Source organism: Podarcis cretensis, assembly GCF_951804945.1.
Source record: "Podarcis cretensis genome assembly, chromosome: 16".
In the NCBI taxonomy this organism is placed as follows: Eukaryota; Metazoa; Chordata; class Lepidosauria; order Squamata; family Lacertidae; genus Podarcis; species Podarcis cretensis.
Genome location: NC_137186.1, coordinates 20,470,668 through 20,488,488, shown reverse-complemented (window position 1 = coordinate 20,488,488; position 17,821 = coordinate 20,470,668). Strand labels below are relative to the sequence as shown.

The 17,821-nt window shown below is 47.7% G+C and overlaps 2 protein-coding genes across 3 annotated transcripts; both read left to right on the top strand.

Annotated features, from left to right (window-relative positions):
* The first annotated feature begins 978 nt into the window (after positions 1 to 978).
* On the top strand, positions 979 to 7,438 carry LOC307205009 (phosphatidylethanolamine-binding protein 1-like). The gene is made up of 4 exons (XM_079957277.1): positions 979 to 1,211; positions 3,461 to 3,570; positions 4,423 to 4,523; positions 5,704 to 7,438. Exons 1-4 carry the CDS (start codon positions 1,077 to 1,079, stop codon positions 5,919 to 5,921), a joined length of 564 nt encoding a protein of 187 aa, XP_079813403.1. The 5' UTR covers positions 979 to 1,076; the 3' UTR covers positions 5,922 to 7,438.
* A 2,446-nt stretch (positions 7,439 to 9,884) lies between these two features.
* On the top strand, positions 9,885 to 17,650 carry CHCHD10 (coiled-coil-helix-coiled-coil-helix domain containing 10). 2 transcript variants are annotated; one of them, XM_079957313.1, is made up of 4 exons: positions 9,885 to 10,091; positions 14,542 to 14,764; positions 16,595 to 16,745; positions 17,350 to 17,650. In XM_079957313.1, exons 1-4 carry the CDS (start codon positions 10,045 to 10,047, stop codon positions 17,367 to 17,369), a joined length of 441 nt encoding a protein of 146 aa, XP_079813439.1. In that variant the 5' UTR covers positions 9,885 to 10,044; the 3' UTR covers positions 17,370 to 17,650. The 2 variants fall into 2 exon arrangements, with proteins under 2 accessions (XP_079813439.1, XP_079813438.1); XM_079957312.1 differs by having other exon boundaries at positions 9,886 to 10,091; positions 14,539 to 14,764.
* Positions 17,651 to 17,821: the final 171 nt, after the last annotated feature.

Sequence of the window (17,821 nt, the reverse complement as noted above, 5' to 3'; positions counted from 1 at the left end):
CGAGCGGTAACCCCTTGGGGAGCGCCCAGGGATATGCATCTCGGGTGGCTCCCCCTGTTGGTGCTTAACCCTTCCCGGTTAGACCGGATAGTCTCTTAGGGGCCAATGCCTAAAGCCAATACCCCTCTTACCTGTAATCAATAAAGTTGTGGCCATTTTCGCCCATTAACCTGAATTCTTGTGTCCATAGTCTTTATTTATTCAACCTGTGGGGGGGGGGCGGGAATAGCCACACAATGCCACTGGTGGCGCTGTGGGTTAAAGCCTCAGTGCCTAGGACTTGCCGATCGAAAGGTCGGCGGTTCGAATCCCTGCGGCGGGGTGCGCTCCCGCTGCTCGGTCCCAGCGCCTGCCAACCTAGTAGTTTGAAAGCACCTCTGGGTGCAAGTAGATAAATAGGGACCGCTTAACAGCGGGAAGGTAAACGGCGTTTCCGTGTGCGGCTCTGGCTCGCCAGAGCAGCGATGTCACGCTGGCCACGTGACCCGGAAGTGTCTCCGGACAGCGCTGGCCCCTGGCCTCTTGAGTGAGATGGGCGCACAACCCCAGAGTCTGTCAAGACTGGCCCGTACGGGCAGGGGTACCTTTACCTTTACCTTTTTAAGCCCCATTGAGCCCTTAACTCCTTAAGACATGGGAAGTCACTTCTGCACAAACAGGGCGTCTTAGGTGATTATAATATTTTGATTGATTAATTAGGTGGCTGCTTTTAAATTTTAATATCTATTTTTAATGCAGGCACTTTCAAGTCCATAGGCGGCACAGGTCTCGAGGGCCGGATGGGGAGCTTGGGGGGACCACATTAGGCTGGAGATGCCAGGACCCCCATCTCTGCTCTATGACATTTCCAGAGGCTTCGACCCCACCTCTCCAAAGAACACCCCCCCCACCGGTACACCCCTTCCTCTACCAAGAACCAATGGGCATAAGACAGATAGGTCCCGCCTCCTCTAGGATTACAGGGAGGTCGCTGTCACTCATCTAGCGCCAGATTCTCTTGCTCGGACGCGGATTGTGCGCGCGATCTTTACCCGGGAGAGATCAAGGGGCTTTCTGGGTGTTTTCTTTTTGCGAAGATGGCGGTAGATCTTTCTGACTGGGAGATATCCCTAGAACTCTTGGAGGTGGATGAGAAGCCGGCGGTTCCTCTTTCGGTCAACTACGGGTCGGTAGAGATCGACGAGCTGGGCAAAGTCCTCACTCCCACCCAGGTAATCCACTCCCGCCACAATCCCTTCCCGTGCAAAGAAATTGCACCCCCCCCCACAAGATGCAAGACGCTTCCCCAACCTTTTGCACAATGGCTACAATTGCCCTGCCTTCCCCCTTCAACGCGAAAAGCGGCGCCTGCTTTGCTTTTTGCATGCGTCCGTCTCTCTTTGGGTCGAGATCACCCAAGAAAACGTCTGCTAGGTGCGCAGTGGGACCTCTCCCTTTTGCAGAAAATAAAATAGATCCTGCGTTTGCAACCACGCGAGGAAGCAAGGCCCGCGCGTGGTGCATGGCCTCCCTCGTTTAGCGCCGGTGATCTGCTGCAAGCAGATAAAAATTAAAAGCGCCATGCTTTCGAAAAGGCGCAGAGCGCTTTTTGCCTCCACGGAGAAATATGTGCACTTGAGGATGAGGGCAAAGGAATCCCAATTGGAAGGGTCTGTGTGCGTCAGTTCTGCAATTTATTTTAAGACAGTGAGGTTTTTTTAATTTGCCAACCATCTGTTCGTTGCTTCAGAGAGAGATTCCTTTAGAATAGACAGGACGATAAGATTTGGGGTTGGTTTTTTTCCAAAGGGGCGGAGGGGTTGTGCCAAAAATGCAACCGTTGAGAATATGGCATCTGCCTGAAATAGGACGAGGAGGGAGGCTGGGACTTGCAAGCGGCCTGCCCAGGTCTGGCCTGCCCCGCCTCCTCCGATGCCAGGCTGCTGCCGGAGCCCCTGGAGCGCGTGCCGGGACTGGCGTGCAGCAAAGGGGGAGGCGCGCGCGGGCGCCCGCCGCCCTTTGCACCCTCCGGGAGAGGCGTCACCGGCAACGGGAGCGGTGCGGAGCTGCTGCTGCTGCTTGCGGCTAAGGTGACTGCGGCCCTGGAGAAGGTCGCAAGTTCAAATCCCTCCTATCTTCTGGTGGGGCTGGGAGAGCACCCTGCCTGCAACCCTAGAGAACAGCTGCCGGTCAGTGCAGGCAAGCTTGAAAAAGATGGGCCCATGGCCAGACTCTGTATAAGGCACCTTCCTATGATTTTTTTTTTAAAAAAAAATAATGCTTTGTTAATTTTACAAAGAAAAAAAATCAACAAAAACAATCCAAAATCGATACATATTACCAAAAAGAAAATTTAGATTCATACGTAACAGATTCCATTATGACTTCCGATTGCCCCATTGTGATTCCTAAGTTGCATTTTCAACTGCGCACGTTCCATTGTCTCTCCTAAATTGTCTCAATTGTATTGGTTTTGTAAAATTTCCTACTGTCATGCAGGGGTCACTCCAAACCTGCCAAAGAATTTAAATTTTTACAGTGTTCTTTTAGGTATACTCTGTAAGTATCCCACCAGGACTGGTATTTTCTGACAGCAAACATAGGAAGCTGAAGAAGAAGAAGAAGGAAGGCAGCTTCCTATGTTTGCTGTCAGAAAGCACCAGTCCCAGTGGTGCACTTTTGAATGACCGCATATTCAATGGCAGGTGGGCTGTCCCTGAGTTCCCCTAGATAAAATCCAGCCTTACCTCTCCCTCTTTCCCAGTTGGGAACACATGATCTTCTGACTCCTATCAACCCCAGATGACTCCTGTTAGTCCAATGACAGGATTGCAGCTCTGAACAACTTCTGGAGGGCTGCAGGATCCTCATCCCTAAACTAAGTGAATCCCAGCTGCAGGCCTGTGCTTGGTGCCCCTGCAGGAAAACTGTATATAACTGTCCCGTGTGGACTTCTGGGAGTTGTAGTTTGTTAAAGGTGCTGAGAGTTGTTAGGAGGCCCCTGCCAGTTTTCAAAGTTGTATGTGAAGAGCATTTGATGGTTAAACCACTGGGAACTGTAGCTCTGGGAGCAGAATTATTATTATTATTATTATTAATAATAATAATACCCCACCCTTCCTGGTTTAAAAACCGGGCTCAGGGCGGCTAAAAGCAAATATAAGACGTTGATTAAAATGTGACTTTAAAACAGCATAAAATACAACATAAAATGCAGCATCAATATCAGAAAAATTCAGGAGTCATTTTGGGGTCAAATAGGGGCCTCCTTGAATTTCTCAGCACCCTTAACAAATACAGTTCCCCAATTTTCTTTGGTGGGTGGAGCCATTGCTGCTGGCGTCATAGTGCTTTAAAGGTATTGTGTGAATGTGACTTTGGTTAAGGCATGGTTTGATTGGCTGGATGATGGTGAATGTGTTGTCTTCGTTTTTATATTTTTGAATAGGTTCTAAAGGTCTTGCCGTTTTGTTTCTGGCAGGTCAAGAATCGCCCGACAAAGATTGACTGGGAGAACTGCAGTGCAGAAAAGCTCTACACTTTGGTCCTTACTGACCCCGATGCACCCAGCAGGAAAAACCCAAAGTTCAGGTGAGAGGGGCAGGCTGTGAGATCCAGAATTTCCATGCCAGATTTGATCCAGAAGGGAAGCCAGGATTTGCAGAAAAGAAGTGTGTTGTTGTTTTTAATAATATATAAAGATTTCTTACCTTTCCAGGTCAAATGAGGCAATTGATAGGTGATCTGGAGGTTGCAGGGGGTCTTCCCTTGGAAGTAAGGGAAAAGCAGACCTCACCTCTATAGTAGACAAATCCCAGAACTGGTTCCTGTATGCAGAGATGTCTGTGGCTGTGCTGCAAAATTTGAACCATCCGTTTCAATGCCTGACAAATACCTTTTATTTATATATTATATATAAAAACAATGCCGCTATTCATAAAAAACAGTGGTTTACATCCATTATACATAAAAACAAAGCAATAAATACTATTTTAAAAAACTAAAATTGGAAATGGATTAACTATTAGATGTCTGCTTGATGGCCTGCATAAGCCTGACGTAATAGGGCAGTAAAGGCTTGATTGCTTGCCGTCAGAAAGAGCCTCATCAGCATCTGGCAGCACCTGTATAAGACTAGGTATAAGAATAGGAACTCCCTGCCTATTGACATCAAGCAGGCAACCTTCACTGCCCTCTTTTTGGCTCCTGCTAAAACCTTCTTGTTGAGACAAGTCCACCTGGATACTTAGAAACTTGAGCTAATTTTAATCTCTTTAGTATTTTTACTTTTGTATGTTTTAAAGTATGTTTGTGATTTTTTCCTCTCAGTTTTATTTTACGTTTTTACTAAACTGCTTTGAGGGTCTAATTTTTTAGTGTTCCTGCAAGATTTACTCTGGGGAAACTGAGGTAGATGCGTGCTCTCTCTCTCTCTCTCTCTAGGGAGTGGCACCACTTCCTAGTGGTCAATATGAAAGGCAATGACCTCAGCAGCGGCACTGTCTTGTCGGACTACGTGGGATCTGGACCACCTAAAGGAACAGGTAAGCAAGCAGCAATGCTGGCCCCATTGCTTTAAGGCAAGGTCTGTTGAGTGTCTTGACTCAGTTTGCACTTTGCGGGGGAAAGCAGACCCATTGGATCAGGGCAGGCTGGAAACAGCAGAAGAAAAGCTGCAAAGCTAAACTATTCTGCTTCAGGAATTTGCATGGCTGAAATAAGAGCATAAGGACACAGGCTCCTAGTACTTTTCCGTAAAGCGTTGGTGCTGACCTTTAAAGCCCTAAACGGCCTCTGGCCTGTCACCCCCATCAATCAGCCTGAGACACTGAGATCCAGCTCTGAAGGCCTTCTTGCTGTTCCCTCACTGCAAGAAGCAAAGTTACAGGGAACCAGGCAGAGGGCCTTTGGTAGTGGCGCCCGCCCTGTGGAATGCCGTCTTCGAGAACCAAGATACGACTGTATTTTGTTACAACAATGCAACAAAAATTATTTGCAAAATAATAAAATAAAATCAGAATCCTGTGCATATGTTACTGCCATGTTTCCCCCCTGAAAGGTTGGGCCACCACGCCCCTTGGTTTGATAAACTCATCCCCAGTGCCCCCTACCCTATTAAAAAGCATTATTCGGAATAGTGGTTTGCATCACCCTCTAAGGAAGACACAGTGGTACCTCGGGTTAAGTACTTAATTCGTTCCGGAGGTCCGTTCTTAACCTGAAACTGTTCTTAACCTGAAGCACCACTTTAGTTAATGGGGTCTCCTGCTGCCGCCACACTGCCGGAGCACGATTTCTGTTCTCATCCTGAAGCAAAGTTCTTAACCTGAAGCACTATTTCTGGGTTAGCGGAGTCTGTAACCTGAAGCGTATGTAACCCGAGGTACCACTGTAATAAAATTCAAAACAGTAACAATGAGTTGCACATTTCATCGAAATCCAAACAATTTCGTTTTATTCTGCAGAATTAATGGCCTTGATCCAGTGATACCAGCTTTTCAAAAGTTGATAAACTATTACACCTCCCAGCACCCTCCTGCCTCCCCTTGCCTCTAAGCACACCCCCCCCCGGTAATCCCTCGGCACCTCAGGGGTGACACCACCCACTTTGGGATCCACTGTGTTACTGGATGGTTGTGACGTGAGTGTGACGGAGGGGAGGTTTGCGATCGCTTCCTCCTGACGCAAGTGCGCAACCCTTGTTTTCTCTCTCGCACGCTGCAGGGCTCCATCGCTACGTGTGGCTTGTCTACGAGCAAGCCCAGGAGCTGGAATGCAACGAGCCCATCCTCAGCAACCGGTCCGGGGATAAACGGGGCAATTTCAAAGTGGAAAGTTTCCGCAAGAAGTATAAGCTGGGGCCCCCCGTGGCAGGAACATGCTACCAGGCCGAGTGGGACAACTATGTGCCGTTGCTCTACAATCAGCTGTCTGGGAAATAAAACCTCTCCTCTTCCAGCCCCCCACCCTCCCCCTGCTCTGATTTCTTCTCCTAGAATGGAGATCTTCAGCCCTCTACAACTCCCATCATTCCTGACCATAGGCTAACCTGGCTGGGGCTGATACGAGTTGTATTCCAAAAGGGGCACAAAATGGAAGGAGGCTGTCTTTAGAACTCCCATTTCCTGTAGTGTTAAGTAAACTGGATTGAAGACTAATAAGTGACACCCCCGCTCCAAGCTGCTCCTGAAACTCAAACAGAGATAGATAGATTCTGGAAGATGATTGGCCATACTAGACAGTTTATTGTGGGGGACAGTCGGAAGTGCAGTAAATGAATTTGTTACAACAACAAAGGAACTGTGGCATAACATCTCTCTTTTGTGGTCCTCCGCTAAAGTTGGTTTGTGTGTGTGGCATTTTGGCTATTTTTGGAGCGGCGTGGTGACATTTTTTAGGGTGGAAGGATGCACAGAACTCGCACTCCTCTAGAATCCGCTTTGCTGCCAACCTATATAGATTCTCACGTCCCTCAAAACAGCTCCCATCACCTTATAGCAAAGATTCTGGGGGTTTAAACACTGTGGACAGCAGCATGGAGCTGCTGGAGTCATGCTGATGAGTTTTCCACCCTGCTGTTGAAATTTCCCTACACCACCTTGAAATGCATAGGGACAGTGTCCCCACCCCCCAACAAAAAGCTCTAGGCTTTCAAATGTTCATAAGCTCAGCCCAGCCCAAGGAGGTCTTTCCTGGGACTGTTGAGTTACTTAGCCCTGAATTCCTTGCAAGCTATGAAACTGGGATTTCAAAGGGAGCGGGATAACATTAAGCAGGAATTGCTGGCTGTCCAGTTTTACTCGGGAAACAAAACCACAAACGCCACTTTTCTCCTTAAAACCAAAAATGGATGCACTAAACCACAAATGGGAGCCTTTTTTATTTGCATGTTGGAAGTTTTCTTTTTGATCCTGTTTCTGCGCTCTCGCTCAGGACAAGTGCTGACAGCGAGGAGAAAGACCAGCAGCAGAGTCGGGGACTAAAATGCAGGCCTTGGCCATTGCCTGGCAGTGCCAACCCTGCGGCAGCTCCATCATTTGTGCTTAAGATGCTGGAAGGTGCCTCTCCCTGGGCTTTGGTCCTCTGCTTATATCCTGGCTATCTTTAGTTTCTCTTGGTATCTCCACAGGATCCCAGTGTCCTCGTCAGCAGTCGGTTTAGAAATTTCTGCTTTCTTTTGTCCATGATGTGTTTTTGATGAGGTTCACCCCACTGCCTTCGGTCTCATTTTGCCAATATACCAGTATCTAATGTTGGAAATGTTTCTCCTCTGCCCCCTGCACCCCACCCCCCAAAAATGTGTCACTTAAACCAATGTGTAACAAGGCCTTTTGATGTTCTTAGGAGATCTTTGAATGCTGCACACATACATTGTCACTTGTGTTTATAGCCCTCTGTTGACAAGGGACTGTAGTTTATGCTTTGTTCTCGTTCTTTGAATTAAAAGCTTAGAATTGAAGGTGGTCCTTTGCTTTTTATATCTGCAAAAATGCATTATAAAAATGTGACACTAGAGGGCGCTGTAGAGCAGTGACATGTCAATGGGAAATTGCATTTGAGAGCAATGTACAGTGGTGCCCCGCAAGACGAACGCCTCGCAAGACGGAAAACCCGCTAGACGAAAGGGCTTTCCGTTTTGGAGGCGCTTCGCAAAACGAATTTCCCAATGGGCTTGCTTCGCAAGACGAAAATGTCTTGCTAGTTCCTGCGGGTTTCCCCCCCCCCTTTTTCCCCCTTTTCCTAAGCTGCTTATCAGCTGATCCGCTGATAAGCCGCTTAACAGCTGATCGCTAAAAGCGCTAATAGCGCTAATCCGCTAAGCTGTCAATGGGCTTGCTTCGCAAGACGAAAAAACCGCTATACGAAGAGCCTCACGGAACGGATTAATTTCGTCTTGCGAGGCACCACTGTAACTTTTTTTTTTAACCACGTTTTACAGATCAGTGTAGAATCCAGCCTTAGGCTCTGCTAGTTTAATGGAACTTCCATTTGCAATGGCAGCTTACCTCAGTACAACCAGATGTGGAGAAGAGGCTGCAGACATCTTCTGTTCCCAGCTTCATAGGCATATTTCCAGCCACTGTTGGAGAATGTATTTAGATTGATATAGATAAATCCATCCACGCATCACTGGCAGTCATTAGGGACAATAGCACACAAAAATGCCTTATATTGGGGAAAATAAATGAGTATATTAGGAGATACAGTAAAATGCTAATCAATTTTCATGAGGGTTTTTTTTTTAAATCACAAACTGATATGGAAATGTGGAGAGCTGAACTTAAAATTGTAAAAATTAGAAACACATGAACAAAAGTTTACATATTTGCTCATCCTTAGCCCTGGGAATGGAGCTACAACGTTTTGGAAACAGAAATGGCTGAGAGGCTGAAACACCCAATAGTGTTCTATGCTGCAACATCATGTTGCAGGTCCCACCTGTGTGTGTTAAGATTCAGCTGTACAAGGGGAAGCTGGATGCAAAGGAAAACTCAGGAAAGATGTTCCAAGACTTTGGTATTATTATTTTTCACTGAAATACACACCCACGCAAGCCCTGTGGAGGAAAATGAAGGCTACCTTCTCTGAGTCACTTGCCAGTTGCATAATGGTTACCAGCAACCTTGGTACCATACAAACACACACACAGAGCGAGGAGTGCCATCTGTTTGTTTTGTTTTTGCTATTATGCAGTACCTCCATCGTTCAGCTAGAGTAGTCAGGACAACGTGACAATCACCTGAACACAAGTCGCTCTGTCTTTTGTGTCTTCCCACCCACCCTGCTCCCAGTATTGGGAAAACCACTGTGCTCTATTGTATGGTTTTCTTAAGTCAAAGACACTCGAATTATGCATGATACAGAGAAAGCAAGCAGATATTTCACCCCTCCCTCTAATCATTCGAAGACAATTAAACTGCACAGCTATTAGGGTGAGGTGATCCAGATAATGCACGCTATCAGACTCCCATCAATCCTCGCCAGCATAGCTAACGGCCAGGGATTATGGGAGTTGTAAAAGCAATGACAAACCTAGACAGCATCTTAAAAAGTAGAGACATCACCTTGCCAACAAAGGTCCGTATAGTAAAAGCTATGGTTTTCCCAGTAGTGATGTATGGAAGTGAGAGCTGGACCATAAAGAAGGCTGATCACCGAAGAATTGATGCTTTTGAATTATGGTGCTGGAGGAGACTCTTGAGAGTCCCATAGACTGCAAGAAGATCAAACCTATCCATTCTTAAGGAAATCAGCCCTGAGGGCTCACTGGAAGGACAGATCCGGAAGCTGAGGCTCCAATACTTTGGCCACCTCATGAGAAGAGAAGACTCCCTGGAAAAGACCCTGATGTTGGGAAAGATGGAGGGCACAAGGAGAAGGGGACGACAGAGGACGAGATGGTTGGATAGTGTTCTCGAAGCTACCAGCATGAGTCTGACCAAACTGTGGGAGGCAGTGGAAGACAGGAGTGCCTGGCGTTCTCTGGTCCATGGGGTCACGAAGAGTCGGACACGACTAAACAACAACAACAAGTCCAACAAACAACTGGGGTTCTTTATGTTTGACTGTGTATTGTGGGCTTCATTGCCTTGGCTTGGATGGCTTTTAAAAGTGGGCTAGAGACACTGACAGAGCGTCGCCAGCAGTTGTTAGATATGATAGGTAAAGAGAACCTCCGGGTTCAAAACAAATTTACAATATATCTACCTAATCGTCAAAAGGAACTAGGAAGCTCCGTCCATAGACGGCGTTGCTGCGCCTCTACAATTTATAGCTCTATGAGGAGGGCGAGGAAAGGTGTCTGTGAATGGGCGGGGGAAAGTGTCTCCAAACTAGCGTCGGCAGGAAGAGGGCAGAGACTTCATTGGCTGCGCGGCTTTGCGCTTGCTCAGAGCGAACGTTCTAATTCTAATGATTGATGCTGAACCACGTGGGTTCCATTCTTGAAACTAGCTGCGCAACGATCGAGTTCAAGGAGACTCGGAGTGTCTTGCAGCAGCAGCGGGAGGAGGAGGCCGGCCGGCAGTCAGGAGCAGCGCTGGTGCAAATAGACCCAGGATCAACATGCCCAGGGGCAGCAGGAGCGTGGGATCCCGGTCGACTGTGGCCAGGTACGAGGGCAGTGTCTAAGCAGCGAGGTTGACAGTGTCACCTTTAAATAAGTAAGGCTTAGTTTTCAAAGGAGCAGTTGCAAGGACCCGAGGTTTATTGAGGTTACGTCCTGGAAAAAACCCTATCGACCCCTGCCTCATACCAGGAGGAAAGAAAAACCTATCTGTACACGCACATTTCTTTATGTATTTAGGTTATTGCGTTTATATCTTGTCGTTTCTCAAAGGACCTCAAGGTGACCTCTCTTCACTCCCTTCAGTTTTTGACTCACAACAACCCTGTTAGGTAGGCAAGGTTAAGAGAGAACAGCTGGCCCAGCCATGGTCATGCAATGAGCTTCATGTCTGTTTTCCCTAGCCTCAGACTGTCTCTCTAACCACCACACCAGACTGTTTTGTTGGTCAGAAACGCAGAGTTCTGACACTGGAAATAGGTGGGGAAGTTTGGGGTGGCTCCCGATTCACATTTTCAAAAAAAAAATTAAATCATTGGAGAGGAGGTTGTTAATTTTAATTTCTCTTCCGCCCTTCCTCCCAGAGATGCCCAAGGCAGCAGACACTAAAGGGTAGCAGTGAAAACTAAAATAGAAACAAAAAGCTGTCACACTTACCACTAAGCAGGACCACCGCCTTATAAAAGGACGCACTTTATTCCCGTGATTGTAAGTTCACAGAATCGTAGAGTTGGAAGGGACCAGGAGGGTCATCTAGTCCAACCCTCCTTTGTGCGTCTCGAACCCGTGACCCTGAGATTAAGAGTCTCATGCTCTACCGATTTGAGTTTTTAGCTGGATTGTAACCTGTCCCGGGACTTAAGGGTGAAGGGTTGGTAAAAAATAGTAATAATTTCAAGGTCACTTAGGAACAGTATCTTTCAGCCATCAAATGCCTAGGAAAACAAGAATGTTTTCCTGAGAGATAACAAGGAGGGTAACAGATGCATCTCAGCAGGGAGGGCGATCCACAAATTAGGAACCAACACCTAGAAGGTTCTGTGGTGCGTCACTGATTTAGAGTGTGGGTAGCTGAAGGTTGTTGGCTTGCTCGTAGATTTGAAGACTACCAGTGACATCAGGCCTAGTTAAAATAATGAGATTCCACTTTTTAGAATGAGAAAAGGCTGTATGGAAGTCTTAAACTGCAAAATCATATTGGTAGTAAGGGTGCTATATTTCTTCCTTTCTAAAAAATGTGACTGTTTCAGTTTTATGGTGTGTGTTTTTGTAAGGTGCTCTTTTCTGGAACATTCTAAGGCTGTGTTTCTATAATCTCTCCCTTCCCTGGTAAAGTCAGCAGCAATCAGTTCAGTGGTTTCCTGGGAAACATCCTCCCCCCCCCCCCCAGTTTTAGATTTCCCCCATCAATTTCCAGCATTGAACTTGTTGCCTCGTGGAGGTGTTAAGATAGCTTGAGGTCAGGATATTGGAAGACAGGAAGCTGACTAATACAGAGTCAGACAATTGGTCCATCTTGCTCAGTACAGTGGTACCTCGAGTTATATATGCTTCAGGTTACATACGCTTCAGGTTACAGACTCCACTAACCCAGAAATAGTACCTCGGGTTAAGAACTTTGCTTCAGGATGAGAACAGAAATTGTGCTCCGGCGGCACAGCAGCAGCAGGAGGCCCCATTAGCTAAAGTGGTACCTCAGGTTAAGAACAGTTTCAGATTAAGAACGGACCTCCAGAACGAATTACCGTATTTTTCGCTCTATAACACGCACCTGACCATAACACGCACATAGTTTTTAGAGGAGGAAAACAAGAAAAAAAATATTCTAAACGAAACAGTGGATGTATGATTTTTGTGGTTCATGCTGTGGCCTCAGACATGTGATCTGACGGTGAGTTTGGGGTAGCCCAATGCAAAAATCCTGAGGATCCATGTGGATCCATGCTTTGTAACCACGGTTTTGCACCACTGCGGCCCCATGAAACAGTGGGTGCGTGTGTTTTTTGGTGCAGGCTGTAGCCATGGATATGCTATGTGATCTGATGGTGAATTTGGGGTGACCTAGTGCAAAAATCCTGAGGATCCATGTGGATCCGTGCTTTGTAACCACGTTTTAAGTGGGGAGGGAAGGAAAAGAACTCAAGGGACAAGGAGCACGTGTGGGGTGTGTGGAGAAGGATGCTGCTAAAACAAGCAGGCTCTGCGTCTCTCCCTCCTCCCCGGCAAGGAAACCATGATAGTAACCACTCAGAGACAAATCAAGAAAAATTGCGACCAACACTCTCCCCCAACAAGCGCAGTAAGGTCAAAACACACACACACAGAGAGAGAGAGAGAACTGGCCCTAAAGTTGCAGGGCGCTGGAAGTCGCAGGGGCGCTGGGGGAGTGAACGGGAAGCAAGAGAAGGAGAAGGAGCCCTCACACAGAGAGAGACACACAGAGTGTCGATTCTAAAGTCGGAGGGGCGCAGGGAGAGGAACGGGAAGCAGGAGGAGGAGACGGAGCCCTCTCTCTCACACAGACACACAGAGTGTCAATTCTAAAGTCGGAGGGACGTAGGGAGAGTGAACGGGAAGCAGGAGGAGGAGAACGATAGCTCAAGCACACACACACACAGCCCCTACAGTGGCTAATCTAAAATCGGACAGCAAAAAACTGCAGGCAGGGACAGAGAGCACGGGGTTGTTTTAAAGCAGCCAACCCCGCTCTGCTTCTCTCCCTCCTCCGGCTAGGCTGGCTGAAAAGCTTTGCTGCTACTTAGCAGCTCAGTGGGGAGGAGAGAGGAACATAGAGGATGGGGTTGTTTTAAAGCAGCCAACCCCGCTCTGCTTCTCTCCCTCCTCCCCAGCTCGGCTCGCTGACAGGAGCCGCTTACACCCGCTTTGCTGTTTCAAAGCGAGTCACGAACTGCTCACAACTGCAGCAGATTCCCCCGCCATCTGTAGGCATTCACTCCATAACACGCACAGACATTTCCCCTTACTTTCTAGGAGGAAAAATCTGCGTGTTATGGAGCGAAATTTACGGTAAGTACTTAACCTGAGGTACCACTGTATTGCCTACACTGGCTGGCAGCAGCTCTCCAGGTTTGCAGACTAAAAATATTCACTAGAGAGCAGGCCAGAGATACTGTCAATACATAAACACCATACAAGGATTTGGCATGAGGAAGAGGGAGGACTAGAAAGTTCTAGATACAAATCTATGAGTTGTATTTACTTGCTGTTTCACCTGATTGCAAAGATCGCCAAGCATCCCAAGGTGACCTTTTGGAATTGCTGGTTGTGTTAACGTCAGTCTCGTGTTTAGATTGTTTTGAAAGAAAGTGAACTCTGCTCCCTGGTAGGTCAGAAGTAAACCAAAAGTTGTGCCAGATTCAGCTAGCCAGTTGTGACAGCAGGAACCCACAAGGATTTGAACACAAGGGCTTTTGCCAGCCCAATGGGGCTTCCCCCTGTCTGCCCCACAAAATTGACTCAGGGGGCAGTTGAGAGCAGTGTTAGAAACTCAGATATATAAGCTAGGTGCCAAATGGCCTCTTTGACCAGAGTTACAGTCGCCAAAACGGAATGCCTAGTTGCCATTTTTCAATACGACTTTTTGGTGGTTCCCGATATTCATTCTGATTGTGCAGATAAAATGTGATGGGTCGAATTCCACAGGATATGTCACTAGCGTGTGAACACAATCCAGATCCAAGGATCTCCAGGCATGCACCTCCAGATGGTGGAGACGCCAGATGTTAGTCATCCTGGTGCCCGGGCATGTTGACTTGGTCGCAAGTGGCCGGCAGACAGGTGCAAAATGCACCTGGCAAATTTTGAACTCTGGTTGAGAGAACCCACAGAATGGCCTGGGGGGGGGCGAGAGATGGTTGTGTCACGTTTGCGTTGATGGAGCAATCTCCTTAGTGTGACATCAAATTCCTCCCATTGCGTTGTAACCCACTGGAGAGCCAGTGTGGTGTAGTGGTTAAGAGCGGTGGACTCGTAATCTGGTGAACCAGGTTCGTTTCCCTGCTCCTCCACACGCAGCTGCTGGGTGTCCTTGGGCCAGTCACACTTCTCTGAAGTCTCTCAGCCTCACTCACCTCACAGAGTGTTTGTTGTGGGGGGAGAAGGGAAAGGAGATTGTTAGCCGCTTTGAGACTCCTTAGGGTAGTGATAAAGTGGGATATCAAATCCAAGCTGCTGCTGCTGCTGCTGCTGCTGCTGCTGCTGCTGCTGCTGCTCTTCTTCTTCTTCTTCTTCTTCTTCTTCTTCTTCTTCTTCTTCTTCTTCTTCTTCTTCTTCCCACTCCCCAGCGGGCTGTGATCCATCTAAAAGTTTACTGTAATGGCCCCTCTTGATAGACCTGATAGAAATTTATAACATGATGCACTGCATGGGTTTGGTGGGAGTCGTAGTCCATCAGGTTGGAGAAGACCGCTCTGTTTGCAAACCCTGAACCAAGTTTCCATTGGTTCTTTTCTTTCCTCCTCTGTTTCTCTCAGCAGCCCAGCGCCATCTCATGCCCACCCCCCAGCTCACCCTCCTCCTTCGGCAATGGCTGCTCCAGCTCAGCCCCAGCAGCCTGGCTTAATGGCCCAGATGGCTACGACCGCGGCAGGTGTGGCTGTCGGCTCTGCGGTGGGTCATGTGGTTGGCGGCGCACTCACCGGGGCCTTCAGCGGAGGGAGCAGCTCTGAGCCGGCCAAGCCAGCCAGCGGTGCTGTCCAGGTGAGGCTGTAATTTCCAAGTTGCTCCGTGTGTGTGTGTGTGTGTGTGTGTGTGTGTGTGTGTTGCTAAGGGTGCAGGAATGGCTGCTAGCCTTCTAAATGCACAACAGTGCAATTTTCTGTGGGTTCGTTCTTCTTCATCTATATCGGCGGTTCTCAAGCTTTCCTCTGCGCCCACACTTTGAGAATAAAAAAATTGTTTGTGCTGTACCAATTTTTTTACTGACAAGAAATAATCAAACACAACCACTTTAAGATTTGATCATGGGGCATCTGGAAAGTACAAAACAATGCAGCTACACGAGAACAGGAATCATTCCCAGAATATAATTATAAACAAGCTTCTTACATATGTCCTTTGAGTATGTGTACAAGCTCGATGAGAGGCATGAGCTTGCTTTTTCTCATTTATATTGGGTCTAATTTGAGATGAACAAACTCGCCTCCTCCTCAACACAGAGAAGCCTTTCTCTCTTCTGATCTTTCATATTTGACAGAGTTGAAAATCCCTGTTCACAACAACATGCCGTGGAGAACTGTAGAAGAATAGCCAGTGCTCTTGAAGAGAGTTGTGGATGCTGTTACTGGTTGTATATCCCCCCAAAATAGTCTTGATCCTATCCTATCCTATCCTATCCTATCCTGAAACATTTACATTTTCTTTTATTGTTCTTGAATCTTCCTGCCATACTTCACATCCTCTCCTGCCATACCAGTGTAGTGCACCACACCCTTTGAGAACTGCTGATATGCCTTATGGTTATGCACTGTAATGCAGCATACAAGAAGATAAATCTCTGCCCTGAGGAGATTACAATCTAAAATCTGACTCAGGAGAGTGTTCTTAGAATCTAAGAGTTAGATGGTACCCCAAGGGTCATTTTATTTTGTGAAATGCCCTGAGATCTTTTGATGAAGGGTGGTAAATTATAATAATTACAGCAGCAGCAGCAACAATAACAACCCCCTGCCATGCAAGAATCCTGCTCACAGACATCTCTGGGTGGGTTCGAACCACCAGCCATGGGCCTAATTCTGTCTGCTAGGTAAAGTTAAAGGGACCCCTGACCATTAGGTCGTGGCCGACTCTGGGGTTGGTGCTCACATCTCGCTTTATTGGCCGAGGGAGCCAGCGTACAGCTTCCAAGTCATGTGGCCAGCATGACTAAGCCGCTTCTGGTGAACCAGAGCAGCGCACGGAAACGCCGTTTACCTTCCCACTGGAGCGGTACCTATTTATCTACTTGCACTTTGACATGCTTTCGAACTGCTAGGTTGGCAGGAGCAGGGACCAAGCAACGGGAGCTCACCCCGTCGCGGGGATTCGAACCGCTGACCTTCTGATCGGCAAGTCCTAGGCTCTGTGGTTTAACCCACAGCACCACCCGCATCCCTTCTGTCTGCTAGGCCTCTCCATTTGACCCAGGAGACCATTCCAGCCAAGCCACACCCATCTGCCCTCCCAGCATTGTTGCATTCCACACACTCAGCAGAAAGACTTCTCTAGCAGCCATGGGGGAGAAATGTCTGTGCATGCATATAAGCCTATTTTATGCAAGGTGGACCCGGGGTGGTGGCCATCATTGTAGATGGAGAGAGTCTGGCATCCTCTTGACATCCGTGGGATGACTCTTGCCAGCTAAAAGTAGACACTTCGACGCTAAGCCGTTTGGCTATGGGTTTAATTAAAGTCCTGGAAGATTAGCTTGGTAGAGCTGTCCTTGGTTAATCGGGAGGTGTTACGTCTGCAAAACCATTTCCCCCTGGGTGAAGTCCCTTCTCAGAAAGGATCACCTGCGGTTATTTACTCCTCTCTTTTCCTTGTCTACAGGAGTCCAGGCCGCAGCCAGCCTATCAGGGATCCCAGTTTGGCCCCTGCCACTACGAGATAAAGCAGTTCCTCGACTGCGCTACCAACCAGAGCGACCTAACGTTGTGCGAGGGCTTCAACGAGGCCCTGAAGCAGTGCAAGTACAACAGCGGTGAGTGTTTTGGCACGGAGGTGAAAGGAAGTGCCTCATCACCTGGTTCTCTATTGGGGTTTGAGAGACGGCTGTGAGTTTCCTAACCCTGAGAGGGTCCCTGCCACTGCTCTGAAGCCAATGCCCTGGGAGCATATCCAGCCCTGTCAAATTGGAACAAAACTGGGCAAGAGCATAGGGTCCTAGAGGGGATTTGGAGGTCATAGAGTCCAACCAGTGGAGATGGGTCCATAAGAGCAAATGGGGCACTCACTGCCCCACCAAACTCAGGCAGCCTGCACCAGTCTGACTTACAACCAGTCCTGGGGTTGGCACTGCCTATCAGCTTCTTCCTCCTCCTCCTCCAATTAGTTGGCTCTGCTTGGCATTCACTGTGGCGCCACCTACTGTTGGCCTCCCTGCCTGCCACCTTACCAATGCTAATGGGCTTGTTTGTTTGTTAAGGGTGCTGGGAATTGCAGCTCTATGCAAGGGAAGGGAAACTACAGTTCCCAAGATTCTTTGCAGACAAGCAGTTTGCGCTAAATGTACTTTAAATGTTTGGCATCACCTTCAGCTGTCTATTCTGTGCTGAAACTGAGCCTGTTATTCTTCCTTTCTGCAGGGGTTACTTCCCTCCCATGAAGACATTTTAGCACTAATGCCGCAAAATGAGAAGAACCTGGAAAGAGCAACAAACCAAAGGAGCCCAGAAGGGCTAGGGACTGGAAGACAGAGACGGATGAGGGATCTGACCAGACTGGCAAAAAAACAAAAGCTCTCTAGTGTTGTTCTCAGTTGTAGGCTGGCAAACAAGGAGAATTCTAGTTGAAATTCTTATTGCAGAGTTTTAAAGATCTGGGTCCCACTTGAATTATTGTAGAGAAATGTAAAATAAAAGGAGATGGTTTTATTTTAATCTACAACTTGTCTATATATTTCTGTTGATCAAAACACACTTCTGCGCTCATAAACATTTTCGTTAACCACTCTGAGGTGTGTTGTAGTGGTCAGAGTGGCAGACCAGGACCTGGGAGAGACCTCTCTGAAGCTCACAGAGCGACCTTGGGCAAGTCACTTACTCTCAGCCGAACCTA

What these genes read in the sequence shown, in the direction of transcription:
- LOC307205009 (XM_079957277.1), top strand. Translation starts at nt 1,077, where the DNA reads ATGGCGGTAGATCTTTCTGACTGGGAGATATCCCTAGAACTCTTGGAG. An exon ending in AAGTCCTCACTCCCACCCAG is followed by an intron (nt 1,212 to 3,460) that starts GTAATCCACTCC and finishes TGTTTCTGGCAG; the next exon opens with GTCAAGAATCGCCCGACAAA. An exon ending in TGGACCACCTAAAGGAACAG is followed by an intron (nt 4,524 to 5,703) that starts GTAAGCAAGCAG and finishes CGCACGCTGCAG; the next exon opens with GGCTCCATCGCTACGTGTGG.
- CHCHD10 (XM_079957312.1), top strand. Translation starts at nt 10,045, where the DNA reads ATGCCCAGGGGCAGCAGGAGCGTGGGATCCCGGTCGACTGTGGCCAG. An exon ending in CAGCCAGCGGTGCTGTCCAG is followed by an intron (nt 14,765 to 16,594) that starts GTGAGGCTGTAA and finishes CCTTGTCTACAG; the next exon opens with GAGTCCAGGCCGCAGCCAGC. An exon ending in GCAGTGCAAGTACAACAGCG is followed by an intron (nt 16,746 to 17,349) that starts GTGAGTGTTTTG and finishes TCCTTTCTGCAG; the next exon opens with GGGTTACTTCCCTCCCATGA.